The sequence below is a fragment of the Lemur catta genome, chromosome 13 (genome assembly GCF_020740605.2).
Source record: "Lemur catta isolate mLemCat1 chromosome 13, mLemCat1.pri, whole genome shotgun sequence".
NCBI lineage: Eukaryota > Metazoa > Chordata > Mammalia > Primates > Lemuridae > Lemur > Lemur catta.
Genome location: NC_059140.1, coordinates 19741943 through 19768935, shown reverse-complemented (window position 1 = coordinate 19768935; position 26993 = coordinate 19741943). Strand labels below are relative to the sequence as shown.

Sequence of the window (26993 nt, the reverse complement as noted above, 5' to 3'; positions counted from 1 at the left end):
CTACCCCCTCCAGTTGTAAAGAAATTGTACCAGGAACACCCAGCTCCCTCATAGGGGTCCCATCAGATGTAGTACTATACTCTGTTTCATCAATTAAAAGGTTGTCAAACATTGCTTTCTCTGATCCTGGACACAAAATCTTTTCACCTAGGTCATGTAGTGTGTGGTTTTGTGGCAAGAGGACCTTCTTCAGCTTTTTAGTTTGAAATGGAGTCAGAGGAGAAAAAATAGACTCCAATATATTTTCTGAAACTAGTGTTTGTTGCTGTACTTCTTGCTCTGGAATAAGCAAACTTTGATCTTTTCTACCTCCTGTACTGTTGAGGAATTGTAGACTTGCTTCAAATGAAACTTCTTTGCCTTCTCTTTTTCCCTCACATTGCCATCTTGCTTCTGATGTGTTGCTTGAGACACTCCATTTATTAGAGGGATATGTATACCATCTTTTCCCTTCATCTTGCTTTAGCTGTGTAATGTTGCTTGTTTTTCTTAATGGGCTTTTTGCTGCTTTTATATTTTTAAGCATTTTCATGCCAGTTGAAACAGGTGTAGGTGAAAAGGTATTCATGAATATATTTGACATACTTTGATGTATTTCTTCGGCCATGTTTCCCGAAGAGAATTTCTGTTTCCTTCTATGGCTAAGGGCACCACACCTAGTGATATTAATTGTCTCGAAAGTTGATGGTATCTGTGCTTTCCCAGTTACAGACGTAGGGGGTTTTGCTGCATTTCTTTGCCCTTTAAATTCAGATGAAGCAGGCATGGAGATATCAAAAGACTCTAGGGTTCTCATCTGTAAATCCTTTTGTAACCTTATCTCTCCCTCTGGAAAAGAACTAACAAGCTCCTTTCTAGGGCCTCTTTCAGAGGGGACATCACTCTGTGTTGTAACAACTAAAAATTCACTAACTGATTTCCCTGGCATTGAAGATGAAATCTTTGGACTCCCTGTATCTTTTAAGCATTTTTGTGTTTTTGTTCTTTTCGATAACTTCTCAAATGGAAATGAATTCAAAGTAGAATGAGAAATAGAATTTAATACACTTTGTGTGGCAAGTGTTTGTTGCTGCATCTCCTGAGCTACAGGAAGTGCTTCCGGGATATTTTTGCTTACTGAGTTCTTGAGTTCCAGGTCTGACTTCACAAAGTTAGGCTCCTCTGTTTTATGAGCATTGAAATTGCAGTGTTGGGAAATTAGTGGGGCTGCTTCTCCACCTTGGTCTTTGACATCTTTAGTGCCATTTGACGGATTGCCCTTATCACTGGAATCTGTGTACCAGGCCCTCTCTTCATATGCTGATTGCTCTAGCTGTTGATGTTCATGACTAAATCTTGTTTCCCACAGCATGTCTGTCTCTTTTATTCTGTTATGCACTTTCACACCAAGGGAAACAGGCATGGGAGAAGCAATGGCATTTAAGAATATATCTGCCACAGGTTTGCCTTGTTTCATCATGGTTTTGACATTGCATTCTAATTGCCTTTTATGGCCTGGCATACTATCTCCTATGATATTATACATTGGGGAGACCAGTGCCTTCTTCATTACACATTGGGAGCTCATTTCATTTTTTAAGGTTCTACGTGTAAATATCTTTCTCTGCCTTTTAAATGCAAGTGGATCAGGTGTGGAGAGATTCAAAGACTCCAGGACAGTTGCCTGTAGATCTTCTTTAAACTCTGCCTTTTCCTCTCTACCACCACTGTGCTGTTCTTCCATACAGTTTCCATCAGTTGGGATACCACATTTAATTGTACTAACTAAAACTTCATCAATTAGTGATTCCTCTGATTTTAGAGGAGAAAGCTTTGAACTCATACATATTGTGGCATTCTGTGTCTGGAGGATTTTCTTCATCTCTTCTCCTTGCATTGGATCTGTAGGCTGAATTTGTTGTGGGACATTTTGTTCTGTAACAAACAGAATTTTTCTACTTCCTTGGCTTTCTAATTTGTGAAAGTCAACACCTTTCCTTTGACCTGAACAGAATACAAAATGTTGGCTATGCTGTGGAATTACTTTTAATAATGCCTCCTGTTCACTTTCTTCTTCCTCTTCATCTTGAGAATTAGTTTCTTTGATGTCATCATGTGGTGCTATCTCTTGCTTTACTTGTGTAGAACTGACTCTTTTTCTTCTCAGCATGTCTTTTTCTGTTTCTACCTTGCCATACATATTAATGTCAGGTGTAATAGTCACGGAAGAGTATGTTTTATCTGTCACTTTTTTACCTTGATGCACCTCTTTCATTTTGGTTGTCAGGTTACATCTCAATTCTTTTCTATGGTTTGGACTAGCACTACCCTTGATATTGAGCATGTATGACATTAATGGTTTCTTTGCCTTCATAATTCCACATTTGGGATTCACTAAAATTTTCATGTCTGAAAATCGTTTGAAGCTTCTCTTCCTTTCAGTTGTAGATAAATCTGGCATGTGGAAATCAAAAGTCACTGTCTCTTTCTTTTCATTAGCACCAGCCTGTTCCTTTTGATGGCTTGCATCAGATGAGATACCACCTTTTCTTGTAGAAAATACAATTTCATCAACATTTGCTTCCCCGGACTTTAGAGGTGAAAACCTAACACAACTGTCTAGCTTTTCGAATTGAAATCGATCCAATATAGGGCATGAAGTAGACCCCAAAATCATTTGTGTAAAATGTGTTTGTGGTTGTACTTGAATATTTGTTCTTTCTGGTTGGGTTAGTTCCTCATCTGATTTGACAAGCTCATGATCTTTCTGATATGCATTGAGTATGAAGCTGTGGCTATTCTCTGGAGCCTGTAAAGCTTCAGGTTCCCCTTCCCACTCCTTTCCATATGTTACACTGTTAGCAAAACTACTAATTTCAACAGAATCTGGGAAACATATTTTTCTTCCACTTGGTGATTCCTCTTGCATTTGCCACATATGACCAACTCTTGCTATCTTCTGCATATCTGTCTCTACATTTAAACTTCTCATTTTGATGTTGGGCAAAACAGGCACCTTGGAGTGAATGATGTCCAAAAATGCATTTGCTACATATTCCCTTTGCTGTGGATCTTTCATCTTTATTTTAATATTGCCTTGCATGCTATGCCTGCCATTAAGTACATATGAAACCAATAGCTTTATTTTCCTCATGGTTCTCCTTCTGCAACTCACTAGTGTTTGCTTCCTTGCTAATTTTAGTGTCTTTTTCTGTCTGTCAGATTTAGAAACAAATGAATCAGAAAATTGCTGGAATGTTACTTGTGAATCTGTTGGTATCTCTGAATTTTTTTCCACAAAATAAGAATCTAGTTTCCTTTTAGGGTTTCTACCAGATAAGCCACACTCTGTCACTGTGTTCAAAAGTTCATTAAGTAATGAGTTTCCTGCTTTGGGAGGTGGAATCTTAGGACCCACAGTGACTTTTATGTCATCTTCTATTATGTTGGCTTTGTGTAGTTCTTCAGCTTCTATAGGATCCACTTTGAAACTAGCCTCCAAACTAGTTTGTGTAAAACCTGTTTGGCACTGTACTTTTTGCCCATTAACAGGTAGCTTCTGTGTTAAACAGTTCAGTGCTGGATCTGATTTGTCAAGGTGGATCTCCTTCATTTGACAGACATCAGACCATAGCTGCTGGCTATGCTGCAGAGCTGCTTCTAGTGTAGCTTTTTGTTCCTCTTCCTCTCCATCTTGCAAGTTTTCTTCTCTGTCATAGAATGTCCTACTGTTAGCAAAGAAATCAGCATACTTTTTATGTGCTGGTTCTCCTTGCTTTAACTGAGCACAACAGAACTCTTTCTGCAATCTGCTATGTATGGAAGAGTAAAGGGTATTTAGACATTCAGGAACCAATCCTTCAACTTGGTTTATCTTTTTAACCTTGGTCTGAAAGTCTGATTCCAATGTCCTTCCATGGTCTGTGCTACTGAATATTAGTGAGGTTGATGGTTTTATTGCCTTCACATTTATACATTTGGGCCCCATTATAGTTGTCATTTGTGCAAATGTGACTCTGTTTTTCTTCTTTTTGGAACAAGATAAAATAGGCGTGCAGTAGTTAAAAATCTCTGGGGAAGTTGCTGGTAAATCTTTTAGTAATTCTGCCTTTCTTTCTGCAACACAGTCATCCATTTCCCTTGTAGCACTTTCATCACTTGGAACACCACTTTCTCTTGTTTGGTTTAAAGGGTCTCCAGTCAGTGATTTTCCTGATATTGGAAACAGCATCTCTGAAGCTGCAGTGTCTTTGAAGTCTGTTTGTGATGATTCGCTTCTCTTCACATTCTCAACATGAGATGGATCCATTATTGGGGGGTCAATAGACTCCATAATGCTTTCTTTGAGCGGGATTGGTTGATGAATTTCTTTCTCTGTTTTAATCTCAATCACTGGATGTGCATCAAGTCTGTGGTTCCAGCTATCTTCAGGGACTGCTTTTGGTGGAGGTTCTTCATCTTGCAAGTTAGCTTCTAGTGTGTTTTGGGGTTCATTTCCCTTATTAGTGGAATCTAAATACTTTTCTTCCTTTGAAATTTGAGATTCCTCTTGCATTAGCTTGATATGACTGTGATTCTCTGCATTTAATCTGCTATCCATTTTAGTATTAGGCAAAATAGACACGTGAGGGTAAATAATATTTAGAAGCACATCTGCCACAATTTTATCTTGTAGTATCTGTGTAATTATGATTTCAAAATTGTCTCTCAATCTTTTTGTATGGTTTGGAGTACCACATATGTGGACAGAAGGTTTCAGTGAGATTGCTGGCTTCTTTACTTTATTAATTATGTATTTGATACTGTGGATACTTTTTATTCCTGACAACTTTTTTTTAATTTTCTGCCTTTTACAATATGATAAAGTAGGCATGTGGATATTGAAAGTCCCCAGGGCAACTGCTGGTAAATCTCTTTTTAAGTCTTCCTTTTCTTCTACAATATGACCATCCAGTGTCTTCCTGGGCTTTCCACCAAATGGGACACCATTCTCTGTTGTTTCAATTAAAAGTTCACCAACTGGCAAGGTCTCTGGCCTTGTAAGTGGATTCTTTGGATCTGTAGCAGTTTCTCTGCCTGTAGGTCTATCTGTGCTTTGCTTCACCTTCTCAACTTGAAATGGATCTGTCATGGGACATGGACTAGGCCCCAAAACTGTTTGTGTAGAAAGAGTTTTTGTTTGTACCTCTTGGTTTTTATTTGGAGTTTTTCTACTTCCTGAACCGATCTGTTCCATTTCAAATTTGAGATATTTGGGCTTTTGCTTTAGATATATGCTGAACTTGAAACCTTGTGTCAGCTCTGGAATTGCTTCTTGTTCCTCTTGTTTCTCTTTGTCCTCTTCCTCTCTGTCACATTGTTGTGGCTTTTTAAATATAGAGCTCTTCTCAACGTGTTTTGCATCGCACGTTTTCGTTTCATCAAGCAATTTCTCTTGCTTTGATGCTGAATGGCTAAGCCTTATTATTCCTGACGTATCTGTCTTGGCTTTGAATTTGCTGTGCATTTCCATACCAGGTGGTTCAGAAATGATAGCATAAGTGGCATCAGATACTCTTGTATCTCGATGCATATTTTTTATATTGCTTCTGGTGTTGTATTCAAGTTCCTCACTTTCATTTAGGTCGGCGTATTCTGTAATATTAAGTATTAATGATTTTTCCTTCAGATTTACACTTTCTGTACTCACTTGAATTTTTGTGCTTTCTAATTCTTCACTGTTTTTATGCTTTTTGTTTCCTAGGGAAATGAGCAAATGGACATTTGACAACTCCAGAACAATTTCCGAAAAATCCTTTTGTTTCTGTGTATTTTCCTTTGGAAAGCACGTTTGCATTTTTGGTGTACTAGTTGGTAACTCCTCTCCATTTGAAATTTGAAGATGGGAATTCTCTGTACTTTGTAGATCTTCCTGTATTTTCATTCTTCTGTTTGATTCCATTTTGGGAGATGAAACAAGCTTCTGCATAGGTTCTGATATAGTTTCTTCTAAAGGTGTCTCATGGTTTGGAATATGCAGGTCAAATGTTTTTTTACTATTTGGGGCATGAAATTCTGTAATACCAATTTCTTTTGCTTGTGTAATTGGGTCTATAAGAGACTCCTTACTCTTCCAGTTTGTGTCCATTAATGAGCAAAATGTTTTTAGTTGATCAGTGTTGACCACCAAAGACTGTTCTAACTGAGGTAACATTTGGAGTAAAATGTTTTTTATTCCTTTATTTTTTTTTCCATACTGCTTCATGTTTTTAATAATGCCCAAGATTCCTCTCTCCTCAGTAGAAGATGCGTAATTGATTTCCTCTGTATCTGGTGACTTATTTTGCTTCTGCAGAGAATGTCCACATTTTATTAAACCTGGCATGACTTTCACTAATTTTTTTCTGGAATATTTTTTAATATAAGAAGGAGAATGCTTGGAAACAGAAATAAGATTCAAAGCTATATCTGATACACCTTTCCTTTCACATAATTCTTTCTTCTTGGCGTTATTCTTGCATCCTAATTCATTCCTATCTTTTGAAGGGTGACATACTGTGATTTGAAATACCCGTGAAGTTGGTGTTTTCTTTGCCTTTAGAGATAGAATATTAAGACTGAGTTTGCTTTTATTGTGTGGTGTTTTTCTTCTGTTTTTCTGCCCTTTAATGGTAGGTGAAAGAGGCACTGAGTTATATACAGAATCCTGGGTTAATTCTGATGAAGCAATTTGTTGCTGGCTTCGTGGCTTTGAGCTCTCAAGTTGTGGAACATATTCAGCAACTAAATTTGGACTTAGAGTTAAAACTATAAATTTACTATTCTTAAAAATAGTATTTTGCCCCTTGACTGAATATTTAATCTTGTTTAAATCTTCACACCAAATAGGATATTGGGCCTCACCTAACTGTTCATCAGATTCTAGACCCTTGACTAAATCTTGTGTCATTTTAACCAAATGTTGGCTCCTGTCCAAATTTTGGGCCTGGAAGGAGTCTTGTGTGCTGCTGATAAATGGTTTCCTCATCAAATCTTGAGGCTGAGCAAAGTAGCTGGCCTTGATATCAGGCTGGCTGATGATAGATTCTTGGTTGTGAACAAATTTTGGGGCTTGACTAAGAAACTGGGCTTCATAAAAACCTTGATTCTGAATAGCATTTTGTCCTAGAAAAGAATCTTGTGCTTGGGCAGAAATAACTATTTCAACGGAATGTTGATTCTGAATCAAAGACTCTGGGGATGTTATGCACAGATCTGTAGTTTCACTCTCTAACTTAGCTTTAGGTTTTGAAGGAATTTGATTTCTCACATTTTCTTCCAGACATCTAATTTGGTCTCTAGAAAGAAATAAATGAGCTGGAGGGCATGGTGCCACATCTAGATCTTCATTTTCTACAGTGTATTCAGTTACTAAAAATTTAAGATCAGAAGAAAACCCAGAATTTTTATTTTTGTTTGTTTTCATTAGTGAAAATAATTTCTTTGAGGAAAATTGTATTGTTTTACTTTCTGAATGTTCTCTATGACTTAGAAAAATTTCTTTTACTCCTGAATGAAACAATGACAAAGATGAGTTGGTCTCATTTGAAGATGGCACATGACTTTCACTAAAGTGACTTACTTGATATTCACTTCCACTGGTACGTGCCCATATTATTTCATCTGAAGACAAAATTCTATCTTCAAAGTTACCTTCATTTTCTTTAGCTGTAAGTAATGAAGTAATTCTTCTTTCTGAAAAGGTATCAACTCTGAAATATAAGAAAACAGTGTGGAAATGAAGTACCACTTAGGATATATTTCTTATAAGAACTATCTTCTAGATTCAACAAAAACCAATATAGTGTATGAAAACAGATAAATATAAATTGGAAAACCATTATCCATATTACAAAATAATTTATTACCTAGTTCTTTCCATTTAATAAACCAATCAACTGATAAAGTAAAGTAAAATCTTTTATATATCTCAGAGAAAGAGCTTTCTACCTCAACCTCCCTAAAAGTCTATTTTTGACAGGTATAGGTCAAAGTTGCACGATAAGATTATACCTTTTTACAAGGAGTATCACTTTACTTCTATTCTCTATATGAAAGTTTTCATAAGAAGAAAACATTCCTACTGAAATTTAGTAAGTATACAGAAAAATCTCTAAAAGTATAAACTATAGCTTTCTATAGATAAGTCCACTTTACCTTAATAGCTCTTTGTGATCAACAGAAAACCCTACAAATTAGGGAAGTGCTTCTCAGGCCAACTTTGGGTTGGAGTAATGATCATGGCTGTGAACTTGCCAACATCTGTTTACCTCAAATGATTAGTCTCAGTCTAAAAAGTGCTCAGACCAACTGCATCAGCATCACTTGGTATGATGGTTAATTTTATGTGTCAATTTGGCTGGGCATGGTTCCCAGATAAGTGGTCAAACATTATTCTGGATGTTTCCCCGAGGGTGTTTTTGGATGAGATTAACATTTAAATCAGTGGACTCTGGGAAAAGCAGATTGCTCTTCCTAATGTGAGTGGGCATCATCCAAGCAGTAGAAGGCCTGAATTGAACAAAAGACTAATACCCTGACACCCCACCCCATCACCAGCAAGAGGAAATTCTGCCAGCAGACAGCCTTTGGACTTAAACTACAGATATTTTACTTGCTAGTTGCCATAATTACATGAGCCAATTCTTTAAAATAAATCTCTCCCTCTCTCTAAATATATATGCATATACATATATGTACCTATCCCATTGGTTCTGTTTCTCTGAAGAACCCTAACTAATATACCTGGAAACTTGTTAGAAATGCACATTCTCAGATCTTACCCTAGCCCTACTGAATCTGAAGCTCTAGGGGTAGGGTCCAGAAATCTGAGTTTTAATAAGCCCTCCAGTTGATTCTGCTTCATGACAAATTTTGAGAGTCACTATTTTACAGAAGGACAAGCCTAACATCAAAAGCTGAAATTCATGTAAACTAGGTCAGATAACTCTAGTAGCTATTTATTTGGGGAATACAGATTATCTCATATTTTACTGGAGTATTACCTTACTTTTTAATAACTCTCAATCAAAGTAGTAAAGGCAGTATATGAAATTCATCATGAGCTATCCAACCATAAAAATTATTTGTGCTAAATGATTACTTATATAGAAAAATCTCATTAATCTGGGTTCTGCTAGTTAGGGGTATTTTAAACTACATCAATGATTACATTTTTTCATAAATAACAAAAAAAATTAGGTAAATACTTAAACTATGTTAAATAGCTTTCAAGTTCCCTCAATTTTTAAAGCATTTATTAATCTCTAATATATAGACTGTGTTATGGGCTGAATTGTGTTCCCTCACAATTCATATGTTGAAGTCTTAATCCCCAGTACCTCAGAATTTGACCATATTTGGAGATAGGGCCTTTAAATAATCAATTAAGGTTAAATGAGGTCATAGGGGTGGGCCCTAATTCCTATGACTATATTTGGAGATAAGGCCATCAAAGGTAATTAAGTTATACTGATGCCTTTAGGGTGGGGCCCTCATCCAATAGGACTGGTGCCCTTATAAGAAGAGAAAATTTGGACAAAGAGATCCAGCTGGGCTGTGGAAATGCACGCTTGCTCATAGTCCCAGCTCCTTGGGAGGCTGGGGCAGGAGGATCAAGGATCGCTCGAGCCCAGGAGTTTGAGGCTGCAGTGAGCTATATGATTGCACCACTGCACTCCAGCTGGATGAAAGAATGAGATCCTGTCTCTAAAAACATTAAAAATAAATTTAAAAAAACAAAAAAGAGACATGAGGGCCAAGCACATACAGAGAAAAGACCATGTGAGGACACAGTAAGAAAGTAGCTATCTGCAAACCAAAGATAGAGACCTCAGGAGAAACCAAACCTCCTGACACCTTGATCTTGGACTTTTAGCCTCCAGAATCATGAGAAAATAAATTTCTGCTGTTTATGCCACCCAGACGGTGGCATTTTGTTATGGCAGCCCTAGCAATTGCATTCAGGCTATATACACATCTTTGTTATCTATCCACTGATTCTACTATGTAATGTTTGGTAGCAAGGTCAGTCCTTAACAACTAAGACAAAATTTGGGGTTGGAGTAATAATCATGATGACTATTCTCCAACACCTATTCTACCTCAGATTAGGCACAGGCTATAGTAATCCCATTTCCAAGTGCTTAGTTTAGTAATGGGCATGACATAATCCTAACATAACCATTCCCCAAAATCCAGTGTAAGACCAGTGTGCTTGGCTCACTGAGACTCTGCCTGTCCGGCACAGCTCTCCCTGATTTTATATGTCACCTCCTGACATATTATATAATTTATTTATTATGTTATTGTTTATTATCTGACCCTCCTGTACCCCCAAACATAAAGCAGCAATCTTTGTTTTGTTCACCGATGTATCTCAAGGGCCTAGAGCAATGCCTGGCACAGAGTAGGCCCTCAGTAAGTAGCTGCTGAATGGTCATCTCCACCTCTAGGTTTCAGATTGCTAACCTCTGTCTACAACAAGCTGACTCAACCCTTTCCTAGATTTCAGTGAGGAGAAAAAAATCCCTTTTACACAAGCTATTCATAAACATTGCTGACTTTAGTGAAGACTTAGAGGCAGAAGTAGGAGAAAGTTGATTACAATGCAAACAGCATTAGGTATGTCTCCCCATTTGTGAAATGTCCTTTGGCCTCTTCCTACCAGGGAATCTTGAATGGCCTTTGAGATTTTCAAAAGAACTTCCCATGCTCTTAGGCTGCAAGGCAAAGACTAAGCTCTAGAGCCATGGTAATAAGTACCAGAACTGGCTGTATATCAATTAAGTCAATCAAGGGTAGTTCTATAATCATAGTAACACATAAATGCCAAATCTGCTTTTAAACTGTTTTTTCTATCAACAATAACTCCCTTCAGGAAATGCATTTCTGAAATCAAACAGTCAGTGACAGGTTCAAGGTTTGAAAGTCTGGTAATTGATGGTAGACTCTGCCATGAACATGCATCTGTGGGTGAGGTTAACCCTAAAACAAACCATTCCCCAAAATCCAATGTAGGGTTGGCAGTTTGCTTGGCTCACTGAGATGATGCCTGGCCAGCTTGGCTCTGCTGCATGATTTCAGATACTGACCTGTAGTCCCATCCTTCATGCCATTCAGTCTGAGCCTCACACCACTTCACTTGTACCTCTCTCCCTTCTGTGGCCCTCTGCACACCCAATTCTGCCTTTCTCTTTTCTCTTAGGTCATAAGCAAGATAAAATCTACTCTGTTTCTAATACATTAGAGACTTGAACCATTTTAATGCTGGGCTTCCACCAATATTCAAGGCCTTCTATTTCAAAATAATTTGTTAAGTTGCTGTCTCAAATATAGTTCTGTCCCCCAAAAGAAATTCTGGTGCCAAGATAAACTATCTCTGCTTCGTTAACACATACCATTTTAACTAATCTTCATGATATCTCTAAGAGGTAATTCTTCTAACCCCTAGTTTGAAAATTAGGAAATAGAAGTATAGTGAGTTTAAGTCATTAGCCCAAGGCCATGCCATTAAGAGACAGAACTATGGTATCAATCTAGACCTTTTTTAGTTCAAAATTTGTGTTTTTTCACCACAATATGCAGCTGCCATAGGAGCCATATCTCTTCCCTACTCCTTTTCCCTCAACACCAGTTCCCAATCTCTTCTTCTCAATTACTTTCCCCTACTGTCCCCTAGAAAGGTGCCATCTAAGGATTAACTCCTGCCTAGGCAGAAAAAGAATGATGGGACACAGGGATAAGAAAACTTTGAGGTCTCCTTGATTTTGAAGCTGAAAATCCTTTTCTCCCCATTTCTTCTTGTGACTTCCTTTGCCTGTCAATCCTCTGGTTTTGAATTACATGTGAACTTTGGATCACCATGCACACCTAACCTCTGCAGTATCTTCAACGCTGACTCTTGGACTGTCCAACTGGACTTATTCTGATTGCACTACTGAAGTGCTCTAGCTTGCACTGACATTCCTATTCCCAACCAGCCTTGACAAGGTTCTACCTACCTGTATCTCCAGATATTGTTACATCTTCCCAAGACACCCACCTTAGAACTAGAGTTGCTAATACCCAATATGACAATATAGCAACCAAATGAAATGAATTAAAGCCCTTTACACCTGACAAATGAAAGAAATTAGACTAACATCAAGCAATCCTCAGATTCATCCTCCACACAGTGATTAGTGATATAACTGAAATACAAAACTGTGCCACTCCTATGCTTAACCACCTTTACCGGTTACTATCTACAGAATTGAATCTAAGCTTCTTAACATGGTATAGAAAGCCTTCTCTGATTTGACTCCTGCCTACCTCTTCACAGTCATTTCCCACTACTCCCTGACTCAACTTTAACATTCCAGCAACTCTGAAGCAATTGTTTCTTAGCACCCTGCTGCTTCTGATTTCCTTGCCTCTACTCAAGTCCTAGAATGTCTCTTACCCTCCTAACCCTGTGTCTTTTTTAGGCCAGTTTTCATTCATTCTTACAATTCAGCTCCAGCATAACCTTCTTCCTGAAGCCATCCTTAACACCCCTGGGTTGGCTTAATTACCTCCTAAATGTTCTCAAATTTCTATCTATCTGTGTCACTATACCACAGGGTAATCATTCTTTGTGTATAAGTCTCCACCAGAAGAATATAAGCTTCTTGAGAACAGAAACTATTGTATTGTTTGTATCCCAGAATCAAACAGTGTCCACTAATATATAGTGGATATCTAATAATTGTTGAATGAATTTCAATTAAAACAATTAAAATACTGATAGCTACAAGAGTAGAGATGATGTCAGTATTTAATCGTTAGCACTGAGGTATTGTTAGCATGCTGATAAATAAATTCTGATTTTATAGACTCCTTTCATGTCACTCTTGCAGCATCTAGCTCAGTGCTTGCTTGGTCCATAGTAGGTGCCAAATAAGTATCTTTTCAACTGAATTATAAAAACTAGTGCCACTACTTCTTTGTGTGTGTTGAAGAAAGAGAATGGGAAAACAAGTCACTTAACCTCTCCTAGTTTTATTTTCCTCATCGGTAAAAACATTACTACTTACCTTGAAGGATAATTTCAATAATATATGGAAATCCCTTTACACAGCTTGGAACATAGAAACCATTTAAAATAAATGTTAGATTCAATCATGATGTTGAATAGCTGTGGTCCTCTGTATATATAGGAAAACTCCTTCTCTAAAATTCAGCAGTAAATACACTTCTGAATAGAACATAACCAACCTATTTTATTTAACATCAAAATATATCACTTACTTTTCTTCTGAAGATGAATGAATAACTGACCGATTCTCTGGAGCTAAATGGGAATTACAAAGTCACAGTATCAATGGGAGAAGTTCAGGCTGAACAAGTTTTATACTAAAGTATAAAATTGTATAATATTTACCAAATTTCATGCTTTTCAGGTAACTGTCTTCATTCTATTTTAAGAGAAAAAGTTAATTGTTAGAGGAGTAATACAAATATCAAAGTTCAAAAATATTACAAATTATTCTTATGTGTGATTTTTAAAAATAGGGGAAGGGGAAATCAGTTTGTTCTTACCTCTTGGGCATCTGAACTACCCTTTTCTGGATGTACAGTCTTCTTCTGAAAGGATGCACAAATTTTTACTAGTACTATCTCAAAAATAATTCCTAGGAAAATTATAAAGAGGATTGTTATCCAATGATTTTGAATAATCCAGGACTCCAGAAGTTCCCATAATGTCAAAAATGTATTATCTTCCAATCTACCCCTCATCCCTTTTTTAAAGAAATAATATTGCTTTGACATTTTAATGCAATATTTGAAAGAGATTGGTATCTCATTTAGAAGTCCTAGATATCAGATGCCCCAAAACATAAAAAGTTGGTATGCCCATCTTGTAGCCATGCGCAACACTCTGCAGAAAAAAATTTCCAGTGCTGCCTAGTGTCTTATCAAGTGCAGTAGTGACTGTTGAGGGCCTAAGTAAAGTGAGGTACGTGTCATAGTGGGTATTTAACTGAGCTCATATCAACTTACTTTAGCAATAATGAAAGTTCATAGGTGAGACATGTACAGTGCTATAAGTAGCTTTTGTTTTTAATTTTTTTTTTTTTGAGACAGAGTCTCGCTTTATTGCCCAGGCTAGAGTGAGTGCCATGGCATCAGCCTAGCTCACAGCAACCTCAAACTCTTGGGCTCAAGCCATCCTACTGCCTCAGCCTCCCGAGTAGCTGGGACTTCAGGCATGTGCCACCATGCCCGGCTAATTTTTTCTATATATATTTTAGTCGGCCAGATAATTTCTTTCTATTTTTAGTAGAGACGGGGTCTTGCTCTTGCTCAGGCTGGTCTCGAACTTCTGACCTCGAGCAATCCACCCGCCTCGGCCTCCCAGAGTGCTAGGATTCCAGGTGTGAGCCACCGTGCCCGGCCTCAAGTAGTTTTTTATTAAAATTCAAAAAGTTATCCACTAACTTCATAAAAAGCAATATAATTCTATAATCCCTTAGCATAGTTGGATTATCACAGCTCTGTAATTCAAAAAATATAGAATAAATTTGAATTGGTAGAAAGCATTTGACATAACCATTTCTCTTACTACCTGGACTAGTGTATTTTACGCTTCTTCGTAGTCAGGAAAACTATAGTTCTTTCTTAGAATGAATATTGGGTTGACAGATTTAGCAAATACAAATATTAGATGCCTAATTTGAATTTCAGATAAATGCCAAATATTTTATTTTATTTTTTAAACTTGGAGTAAAATAATTTTTGGTTAAGTATGTCCCATTGTTACCATCTAGGACAAATAACTCATCTCTTATTGGCCTGATTTTTTTTCTTAAAATATAACACCCGATTTTATATTTTTTTTTGCCAGAGGGATCACTTGGCAATGCTCCTCTTCAATGATCTATGGAAAAGCAGAAAACTAAAGTTAGTCTTCGGAATGGCCTCCTGGAGAATTACCTCTTCACCTTGTCTATGGTGATTCCAAGGAGTTATTTGTGATGTTCTTTCAGATGTCAGAATTAAGGGTGGGGCAGAGGCAGATCTAAGTATAGGACTGCTCATTTTCCCTCAAAGTCTAGAGGGTAGGCCTGGAAGCCAACCAAACAAATACAATTTTTGTCACAAGTAGACAGGATAGTCTGGACTAGAAAAATGTAAAAACACTACCTCTGATTTAGAGTACTCTTCCTCACTGAAAATCACCGACATGAAAAAAAAGAAAAGAAAAAAAATAGAGTACTCTTCTTTGAAGATGTAATTAATACTTCCTTCGTCTTTATTTATCCAAGGTGGGTTGAGGAAAGAAGTGTTATTCATTATACGCAAGAAAACCATTCAGGTCTCTGTCACATCAGTTCAACTGAGTGTAACAATAAAGATTTACTGAGCTCTTACTTTCCCCAAGTATTGGAGATCATGAGATCAATAACACCTTCTAAATGATGGAATTTAGCCTTCCAGTCTACTGGACCATAGCCTACAGGTATTTATAATCTTTATTTTTTAGGTTTAACTTCTTTATTGTGGCTACTGTCCTAAGCATTGTATGATGTTTAGCAACATCCCTTTTCCTTCTACCTATGGGATACCAGTAGCACCCCTACCCTAGTTGTGACAACCACAAGTTTCCAGACATTGCCAAAAGTCCCCTTGGGGGTAAAATCCCATCTCCCACCCAGCTCCCCAACTTGGGAGGCACTGGTCTAAGTGAGTATTTATGCCATTAATTAGGGCCTACCAGAAGAGGCATCAGGATGGCTCTTTGACCATAATCTTAAACATGAAAGGGCTGAACATTTTCTGGCAAGAATCTATGCAGAAGCGTAGATGGGACCTTTTCCTAAATGTTCATTTCAGCCTTAGACATATCACTCCTATCTTTCTCTAGGAGTTATATGTTCTCCAACTATTGCTAGATTTACAGTTCTCAAATGGCAACCCATTGCATCAAGAAGGAGTATTAGTTTCTCATAGACAACTTAGGAGAAAAGCAACTTTAAACGATCACCTGCATTATCCCTCTATTTAAAGTAAAATCTTTGGTCATCCATATTATGCCTATAGTTTAATTTTACAAACTCAAATATTATAACTTCAAAGCCTGGTTAGTAAACTTTTAAATCTATTTCATCAAACTTTTATATTGTGGTCTACTTTGTAATAAGTTGTCCTTTTTATTTCCCTTTTTCCCATTAGTTTTATCTCTGGCTCACAATATTAATATTCTCCAACTAATTTATAGTTAATAGACAAGTGACGATATTTTTTGACAGCTCTGGGCATTTTTTGTTTAACTTTTGATACCAGAATTGTTTTAAAATTTCCAATGTTAACTATTGTTTAATTATACACTTTTTGAAATTGAGGTCTTGCTCAAAAAAGGACTTAGCCAAAAAGTACACTGATAAAGGAATTTGAATTTATAGTGGTATATGATTTTATATATACTATACTAGTAATGATTTGGACATTGTTAACTAGTTTTCATTCTTTATGCCATATTTAGAAAAACAACAGTAATTAAAATCCATTGGCTCCACCAAGGCAGGAGGAATGAAGAACCTCAAAAGTCTGCAAGCTGCTCAGGCCACCTAAGGCTGTCTGAAAGGCCTAACATTAAGAGCAGGAGGGAGGCTAGGGAAAAGGTTAACTTCTTACTACAGAAAACCATTCCTTACACAAACTTCTATATAAATTTAACACCAGCCTCATCAAATTTTGTGTACTTTATAGGAAATATAGAAACTGTTTTTAATATATAACTCATTATTATTCAAGATCCAGTTCATGAGATACCTGAACTTCCCAAGGCAAAATTAAATGCCCCTAACTCTGTCTAGATACAGATGTCCCACTATTTAGCCATTATTTCTCACCTTAATCAGAAAGTGTTCTACCCATTCATTTCACACATTTTTTGTTTTTGAGGCAGGGTCTCTGTTGCCCAGACTAGAGTGCAGTGGCGTCATCACAGCTCACTGTAACCTCCAACTCCTAAGCTCAAGTCATCCTCCTACCTCAGCCTCAGTAACTTGGACTATAGGCATGTGCCACCATGCCCATCTAACTTTTTCTTGTAGATATGGGGATCTCACTGTGTTGCTCAGGGTGATCTCAAACCCCTGGGCTGGAGTGATCCTCCTGCCTCAGAATCCCAAAGTGCAAGGATTACAGATATGAACCACCACACCCAGCCTCACACACTGTGTTGTGTAACTCCAGGTGTTTACTCATCTTTGCAAACCTAATGAGATTTGCCTATAACAACAGGCCTTCAGTGAACACTTCTTAAATGAAAGTGGTTACTTCATTCTAAAAAGTGTTCAGGGTCTCCATACTTGAAATGTGTCTCAGTTCCTATCACTTAAATGAGATTTATTAAAAGATTAGAGGACAAAATCTATATGCTCTATAAATCTGACTAGATTTACTATAGTAAAGTAGGATTTGTTTTCCTTTTTTAGTGACACTGCTCTGCAAAATTAAGAATAGTTTCTCAGTTGCATATCAGTAAGACAAAGCACTGTTGTAACAAAATTCAAATGTTTAATTTTTTTCAAAACTTAACTATGCTAATGAAAATAAATTATATTTAGACCACCTTCAATATTTTTACATCATCTTTATACAACTATAACAGTGCTCTCAAAAGACATTTTGTGAAAGACATCAATTTCACAATCAAAATGTGTTTAAAAATAGGGGAACATTAAAGAACATTAAATTAGTCTGAAATATATCTCATACTGCTGAGAGGTATACTGTTCTTTATCAAATTAACTGTATTTGTATTCAAAATAACATGGCTTTTAACTAATGACAATTATTTCTTGTCCATTTCAGTGATTTCTTGGATCCAAAACAAAATCTGTGTATTTATTTCTCTGAAAACATCATTTGTTGACCGTCCTTTCACTGCCATGGAATGATTTGCCTTTTCAATCCAGTGGATTTTATTGGGAGCTTGCATTTTCTGTGCCACTTTCTCCAACAAATTCTAAAGGAAAAAAAGAAGAAGATACTAGACTAACATTCTATTGGTGTTTAATAAAAGATTCTCTCTCTCCCACTTATTTTGGCAGCCACTCACCAAGTATTCATTAAATACTTTCTCTACAGACAACATTCTAGGCAACAAAATGTGCAAGGAAACATATACAGAAGTGGCAGACCACTTCTCTCAGATATAGCAATACCACATAACAGATCAAGCATTCATTAGTGACAATAAAAAGTTTTCCAAAAAAAATCTTTTTCCCAAGGAAATTATATAGGAAATACAAAGTTGTTTCATAATATTGGGCTAGTATTTAGTAATGTGTAGACGCTGCCAACCCTTTCTCAAGAGTTAATTTTATAACAAATAATCTGACTGTTGACATAGTAAAACAGTCTAGTAATCCCCAAAATCAGAAGATTCAGATATTAATCCTTCATTTCCCAAATAAAGTTTACATTTACAACTCTTTCCAGGAAGATGAATTTTGTCAGTACGCTTGTATTTTTTAGGTTCTCCAAAGCAACAGGGTAACCAATGCATAAAACTAGCATCAGTCAAACTCAGATCTTTTGTAAAACAGACTGAATGTTGCGTTATTATCTCATTCCCAAGATACTTGTTTTTCATACTCTTTCTCTCATTCACACAAACATTGAGTTGTAATTCACCTTTTCACACATTTCATCTGCTGAGCCTGACACAAACAGTACAGGATCTTTTATACGAAAGAGATCTTCATCTCTGAGTTTATGCTGCTGCTTTGGATGGTGCAGTGGATAAGAAATACAAATGAGACCTCGAACAAAATCATCAGCATCATCTGGCTCAATATGACACATAACAGAAGCAGCTGCTCTTGAGCCCATTGAACGACCTAAAATCAATTAAAATTAAATTCAGTTTGAAACATAAACCTTGGCATAAAGTAGCAGTGATGGTGTGGCAAATTAGATTTCATTTACTGTTCACCCATAAACTCCAAAAGGTGGCAATTAACAAGTTGCAGTACCCATGATAGACACTTATTGCTTTGTGAAGAGCTAAAAATTGACTGATCTTAAGTCAAATTTTTAAAAAAATAGCAATTATTTTTCTGAAGAATACTTAAAAGAGTAAGGATAATCCTTGTCAGGGAATGATCATTTGCAAAAGGGTGATGTGGGGATATAAATAAAAGGAGAGCTTCTCAGATTACAATGTATATATGAAGTTCAAATTTGCTTTAAATATATATAAAATACTTTAACATCAAGGAGGTGACTTACCAAAACAAAAAAATAACCCTTAAATTAGCTTTCTGTTATCAATTTTAATTATCAATTATCTATTCCTGTACTAAAATGGGTAGTTAATAAGCATTGCAACTTACCTCCAAGGAAAACACCTGCAAGTTTATATTCTCCTGAGGTCTTTAGGTAATTCTAGAAAAATCAACCAAAAAATGATCAATTCTTCTCCTATAAAATACTCTACTGGAAAGCCCGGATATATTATTTCTCATCACTACTGAAATGTGTGAAAATCTATGCAAAGATAATCACAAAATCTTAAGGGATTCTTCTTGAAACAGGTAAGCAGTTCTTTCCTTGTCTGGTCATGCTTTCACTATTAAATCACATGTTGGGTAATACAGGCAAATATGTGAGAAAAAAATCAATTTACTTTTATAAAAATATTCAAGCACTATTTTTAAAGAACAAGTTATTTTTTTTAAAAAAAGGCCAGTAAAGGCTTCCAACTAATACCAAATCTGATAATAATGCTAACATCTAATTTAAAGTTCCAAAAAATTTATTAGCACGCTTGAGATAATTTAGGTTAAAGGATTTCAAAGTTGAGTTTTATCCAAGGATTTTAAGCAATATTTCTAAATAATACATACAGAAAACAGTCCCATATTTGTATAGACATAGTATATTCTGGAAATATTCTAGAAATACTCTATAATGCCAGAACTATATTCTAAAGTTATATAATTCCAGTGAGAAAATCATATCTTAAGTAGTTTCCTTGGCAATGTCATGGAAGAATATTTATGATGTAAGCATTCATCTCCCTGGAAACTAACTGATGGCAAAAAAGAGAAATCTGACCACTAAATAGCTTTCATGTACTACTGAGTTTTTAAGAATAAACGTAAAATTTTTTAATTAAACCAAATGACTCCTAACAAAATGTCTTAAATTTATTAAGAATTTTAAACAGAATTCTGTTGTAAGTAAATACAAAGAAATTTTCTTACCAAAACTGACTTATACGCCTTAATTCTATGTACAATATTAAGGCCTTTACAGGTAAATCTCAGGCAAAAAAACCCATGAGATGCAAGATGGGATGCCAGTGACATCAAATGAGGAAGATTCATATCTCCTGATGCTCCATGTGTAAGGATTATTCCATACGTCAAGCTCTTGTTAGGTATCAAACAAACAGCATCTAGTAATTTATTTCCAAAAGGTATTTTTAATTTAACCTGGAATTCAAGAGATCAAAAATTACTTCCTTGCCTATTCAGACAACTGAATAACTATATACGTTTGCTCTATGAGGTTCATGATTCAAGTCATGGCCTCCAGACAAAAAGTAATCATATTAATATTAGTTAATATTTAATATATTAAGAAGTGCTTACTGTATGTCAGGTAGTATTATAAGTGCTTTATATTGTAATAAGTCCTTTAACCTTCCTAACAATTCTGAGGCAAGTACTATCATTATCCCCATTTTATAGATAAGGCATAGCACAGCCACTAGCTAGGATTCAAACTTGGGTAGTCTGCTCCAGAGACCTCACTTTTAACCACTAATGCTACACTGCCTCTCACAGTGAAAGTGGAAAATAAGATTACTCTGAAGCTATATAATTACAAAAAAAAAAAAAGAACCCTGAAGATGCAGAACATATGAAAATATGTATTACCTCTGTATGACTCATTTTCACTGTTGAATAACAAACTTAAAGTGCATTACATCTGAGAAGCAAAGGACATCTCCCTGAAAAGAAGATTCTGTTGTGAAAGGTGAGTTGGCAGACATGGATATGACATAAGAACTATGAATGAACACATTCAGTAGCTGAAATAAACATATTTAAACTGGTGTCTTTACATGTATATTAGTTACATCAAATACTATCTTCAAGGTTTCTATGAGCACTCAGAATTAGTTATAGGGCGAGGTGTGGGGCTGGTAGATGTTATATAAGATAAACCAAATGTGATACCTTAATATGGAAGCCTTCAGATAATTCATATCAAAGTAGGATGCTGTATCTTGATATAAATAATAATTTACATATATATAAACACACATTTTTGTAAGAATCTTTCTCAACCAACTATCCTCAACTTAATTTCTCAGCATCTTTCTATTAAACCATTTCCTTCATCATAGTTACCAAGTCTTCCTCCTCCTATGTAATGGAAGTATTCATCCACACCCTTTGTCATGTGACTTTGCAGTGCTTCCAGTAGGCAGAGTATACATCTTGACCCTGTTGACTTTTGGCTTGGCTGTGTGACTTGTTTTAACCGATGGAATACACGCAGACATTCCAATGTGTGACTTCTGAGCTGAGGCACTAGGCAAATTTCCAGAAGCTCTCTTGAACTGTCACCCTCAGTCATGAGAAAAACATGATTCAGGTAGTTTTACATTTTCAGTCTGAGTCCCAAAATGAAGACACATGGAGCAGATCTGAACCCAAAACTAAAGTCTGGAGTCTAGGCTAGGTTAGCCAAGATCTAAACAACAGGTTACCCAAAGATCCATAAGCACAAAATTCTGTAAGCCACTGAAATTTTGGGGTTGTTACATAGCATTTCTTCTGACTGTAAGAGATCTTATATTGTTCAGGATATAATCAATAATTAGGATCTCCATTACTGACCCATTTTTCCATATTAACATTTATTCGTTTGTTCATTCATTCAATAGGTAACAATAACATGGTTCAGAGTTCAAAAGGTACCAAGAATATTCAGTGAAGAAATCTCATTCATTCCACTTTTGCCTTGCCATCATTAGATCCTTTCTACAAAGGTAACCAGTACTACCTGCTTCTTTTGTATCTTTCCAGATAATATCGTACTTACATTATTTTCACGTGTGTAGGTATAGCTATAAGATAAATTCCTGGGATAGGAATCGCTGTCAAGGGTCTGTTCATAGTTTTTTGTTTGTTTTTTTTTTTTTTTTGAGACAGAGTCTCACTCTGTTGCCCGGGCTAGAGTGAGTGCCGTGGCGTCAGCCTAGCTCACAGCAACCTCAAACTCCTGGGCTCAAGCCATCCTACTGCCTCAGCCTCCCGAGAAGCTGGGACTACAGGCATGCGCCACCATGCCCGGCTAATTTTTTTCTGTATATATATTTTAGTTGGCCAGATTTCTTTCTATTTTTTAGTAGAGACGGGGTCTCGCTCTTGCTGAGGCTGGTCTCGAACTCCTGACCTCGAGCGATCCACCTGCCTCAGCCTCCCAGAGTGCTAGGATTACAGGTGTGAGCCACCGTGCCCGGCCGATAGTTTTTTAAAGAATACATTTCTTTTTTTTTTTTCCATAGACCTTCCTGGGGTGAGGAATATACATTTCATTTTTGAATAGGTAATATATGCACATGGTAGAAAATTTTAAAAGAACAAAAAGATAAATAGTGAAGTTTCCTCACACTCTCCCCCTCCACTACCACCAAGTTCCTATCCCTTCCCAAAAGCAACCACTGTGACCAACTTATTGCGTATCTTTCCATATCTGTGTATGTTTGTACAATTCTCTTATTTGAACCTGGAGAGTATCAGTCCTGGGGCAAAAGTTCTGGGAGTTGAGTGGGAGAAGGAGGATAAAGGATTTCAGGCTTCAGTGTCCCTTGTTTCATAAATGTAGCCCTATAATTAACTATGATTTGGGCCCCCCAGTTCAAAGCTTCTGTTTTATTTTTTCAAGAGAATAAGCCTCTATTCTGTCTTCTAAAGGGGAAAGGCAGTTACCCAACAGTGGGAAATGGGATAGGGGATCTAGATACCTAACTGCTTCTTCAACAGATTTCACCTGTCATTTTTAATTAAGCTCCACACACCCACCCCCAGCACCACCACCATCTTCATTCCCAGGCCCAAAGGTGTCCAGGGCTGCTGGTTTCCGTACACTTTGAAGATTCTGTGGTTTATACAGAATTGTTCCACAGCATTCCCTACTTCTGGTTTGGAAGTTAAGGTTTAAGATATGCTTTCCAGAGCCCACTATTTGATTGCTAGTGTTCTTCTCTCATCCTCTCCATTATTCAGGGGTGGGGAACCTGCAGCCTCAGATCCCCAAGTGTGGCCCCTCAAGTGAATCCGAACTTCACAGAACAAATACCTTTATTAAAAGGGGTGCAGCAGAGAAAAATGAACCTTTCTTGCCTCCTTTGGTGCTTACAAAAGAACAATCTGTAATTTTAGTGAGACTTCAAGAGGGAATCAAATTAAGATGTATGTACTCAAGCACCCTCATGATAGAATGCTCTGCCACTCTCTAACAACAAACATGGTTTTTGGTGTTTTTTTAAGGAAAACTCTACTCCCCTCCACACTTCACAACGAACAGTTTGTTCTTCACAACTGGTGCACGTGTTCTGGACTACTTCAGAAACACGGAAATTGTCCCCTAATATAATCCCAAAACAACGTGCTCTAAGATTGTCTGGGTTTTAATCTCTGCTCTGGATTCAGATGGGGCAGGGTTTCAAGCCTGGCTCGGCCACAACGCCTTCAAACTGCAAATGGAAAAAACAACAACCTTCTGGAGATGTTGTGGCTATTAAATAAGGTACGTGCTGTATTTAACATCATGTCCATACATCGTGAGCATTCAAAAATGACTTTTATGACTACCAGTTACACTCAGCATGTAATAAGTGACCGTATCTCACGCTAACGGATCAAAATGCCACAACCACTTCAACTTCCAGTTTAAAAACGTTTGTGCACTGTCTGTTACATCTACTGCATTCCCTTGGCTGTCACGGGGCAAGCAAAACCGTTCAGAGTTCGAGTCTTCCGGGGGTCAGGCCGACAACACACACCAAACACTACGAGGGTAAAAATTCAAACCGCTGTCTCCCAGGAGTCTGCGGTTCAACGGCACTTGGGAATTGTATTTATTCACTCAACCAACGCGTGTGTGCCGGGCCTGGGCCGTGGGCCACCCCGGGGTCGACCCCTCAAATCTCCAGGGCTGCCTCGCTCCGGGCAGCGGCCGGCGCGGTGGGTGTCGGCCCGGGTCGGCTCTCCCCGCCCCCGCCGGCCCCACGCCCGGCCTCCCGCTCCGCAAAGCGGCCGAAGCCCCCGCCGGCGGCTCCCGCGGGCCGCGAACTTACACCCAACGCCCCTCGGCTCCGGCCAACAGCCCCTGAGCAGCGACGCCGCGAGCCCCAAACGCCCCAGGCGGGCCGGCCGGACGCGCTCCCACTCCCCCGGGCAGCCAACCCTCACCTGGCGGCGTCAACCGCCGCAGCCGCACTCACCAGGGAAGGCGAAAGCGGCCGCGGACTCCCAACCGCTCTCACTCCCTTCGGGGAGCAAACCGGCGCGCTCGAAGCGACCGCCTCACCCGCCCCCGCCGGCGCGGTCTGCTACGGCGCACGCGCGCGCTGGCCCAGCCGCGGGGCGAGCTGGGAGCCGGAGTTTTCCCGCCCGCCGGCGCCGGGAAGCTGCTGTTGAGCAAGAGCGGCAGATCCCGCGGGGGGCCGAGGGGGTGGGCCGCCCCTGCTCCCCAGTTTGTGGAGCACTGAAAAGCCAACTCCAGTCTCCGTCTCGCCCCAAGCTCGCTTCCCTGGGAAACCCTTCCCCACCGCAGCCACTCTATTCTAACGGCCGCTCGGGTCAAAAGGCGCGCGACCAACGCTGACTAGTCTTCCTCTCATCCCCTACAATCGATCCGTCAGTCCTGTTGGGTCTCCTTTTAAATAGATGCAGAATCCAGCCACTTCTCACATTTCTGCCAGACTGGGCCAAGCCCCCCATCGTCTGTGCTGGGATTATGAAAGTCACCTAAGTGGCCCCTTCTTACACCCTTACACCGCGACACGGTAGCCGAGTGGGTCCTGTGCAGATGTAAAGCCCTCCGCCCGTCCACCCCTCCACGCGGAACCTGCCTCCCGCGGCCGCTCCCGCTCGTCCTCGAAGCCAAAGGCCGCTCGGTGGCTACACAGCCGCATCTGATCGGTCCCCCAGCTCCCCCTCTAGGGGCTCTTTCCCCGCTCCTTCAGCTCGGACCTGGCCTCCTTGCTGTCCCCACCCACAGCCCACCCGGCGGTCCCCCGCTGCGGGGCTTCTGTCCTGGCCGTTTTCTTTCGGAGAGATCCCGGCGGTCCGCAGCATCTCCTTGGGGTCGTCAGGCACATGTCCTTTCCTCGGTGGGGCTTTCCCTATTCACCTCCCCACATTTCCTAGCCTTCCTCCCAGGTCACCTGACACACTGTAGACGTGGCTGTGGCTCCTCACGGGACTGTTAACTCCCCCATGAAGACAGGGTTGTTTCTGGTGTTTATGTTTGTTGGTTTTAACCGTAAATCTCCTGTGTATGAATAACGCCTGCCAAATATTTCTTGAATGAATGAACCTTCCCCAAGCCCAGTGCAGTTGGTACCTGCCCACTTTTCTGTCAACAGGATATATAAAGAAATAAAATTCCAGAAAACCACTTACGCCCTGTCGTTTATCACAAGTGTTTCCTCAAATTACAAAGTTTAATTAACATTTCTTTAATGGTATCATTTTATAGCTGTGCTTCTTAAAACTTTATTTATATGCCATAAAATCCATTCATTTGATGTGTACAATTCAGAGATTTCCAGTAATTTTACAACCATTTGTAACCATACCATAATCTAATTTAATAACATTTCCATATTTTTCCCAAAAAGAAACCTGTGCCCATTTTGTAGTCACTCCCTATTCTTACCCTTAGCCCTGGGCAACCACTAACATACTTTCTGTCTGTGTAGATTTGCCTTTTCTGGAATTTTCGTATAAATGGAGTAATGCAATACAGGGTCTTTTGTGTCTGGCTTCTTGCACCTAGAATAATGTTTTCAAGGTTCATCCATGTTATGGCATGCATCAGTACTTTGTTCCTTCTCGTAATTCATGTCTTGTTATTTCTGAAGAGTATTCAACAGTTTTGTGTATCTGTTCGCCAGCTGGTGGACATTTAGATTGTTTCAACTTTTTGGCTATTATGAATAATAATGCTACACCATTCAGAGAGACAGAAAGCAATGTGACAACAGAAGCAGAGAGATTTGAAGATGCCAAGCCACTGGCTCGAAGGATGCAGGGACCAGGCCCAACACAAGAAATGTGAAGAATGTAGCTCTAGAAGCTAGAAAAGGCTAGGGAAAGTTTTCTCCCCTAAGAGATTCCAGAAGGAACCAGCCTTGCCAAAACCTTGACATTTGCCCAGTGAAACTGATTTCAAGCTCTGAACTCTAGAACTGTAAAAGAATACATTCATATTGTTTTTGACCACTCCGTTTGTGGTAGTTTGTCACAGCTACAATAGGAAACTAATACAAAAGCTTTACTTATGGATCACAATTTGAATTTCATTTGTTTCACATGTAATTAAACACTGTTATTCTTTTGATTTTTTCCAACCACTTCTTGGTTTGCAGGCTGTACAAATACTAGTGGTGGCCCAGATGTGGCCTGTGGGCTGTATTTGGAAATATTCTAAATTAAATAATAGCACAGTGAATTCAGCTATGTATTAAAGTAATAATATATAATGACCATGCAGTTTTTATAATGTTTCACAATTAGAGTTTTTATAATGTTTCACAATTAGAATGCTATTAATGTAATCCATTATGGATTAATGCAGCAAAACCAAAACAAAATAAAACATGAACATTTCAATAAATACCTAAAAAACATTTAATGAAATATAATGCCCTTAATACTAAAAAGCTTTAATAAGTTAGTATTAAATTGAAAATTTAATGTTTTAATAGTGGTTGT

At 38.3% G+C, this 26993-nt stretch overlaps 1 protein-coding gene across 5 annotated transcripts; it reads right to left on the bottom strand.

Annotated features, from left to right (window-relative positions):
* Nucleotides 1-17521: 17521 nt before the first annotated feature.
* Nucleotides 17522-24633, bottom strand: TEX30 (testis expressed 30). Of its 5 annotated transcripts, none has more exons than XM_045566910.1 (6): nucleotides 24497-24633; nucleotides 20916-20989; nucleotides 20238-20468; nucleotides 19365-19416; nucleotides 18664-18869; nucleotides 17522-17992 (listed from the first exon to the last, which is right to left on the bottom strand). In XM_045566910.1, the coding sequence occupies exons 2-6, from the start codon at nucleotides 20928-20930 to the stop codon at nucleotides 17819-17821; spliced, it is 678 nt and encodes a 225-aa protein (XP_045422866.1). In that variant the 5' UTR covers nucleotides 20931-20989; nucleotides 24497-24633; the 3' UTR covers nucleotides 17522-17818. The 5 variants fall into 5 exon arrangements, with proteins under 5 accessions (XP_045422866.1, XP_045422867.1, XP_045422868.1 ...); XM_045566911.1 differs by having other exon boundaries at nucleotides 24465-24603; XM_045566912.1 differs by lacking the exon at nucleotides 24497-24633 and adding an exon at nucleotides 21393-22208.
* Nucleotides 24634-26993: the final 2360 nt, after the last annotated feature.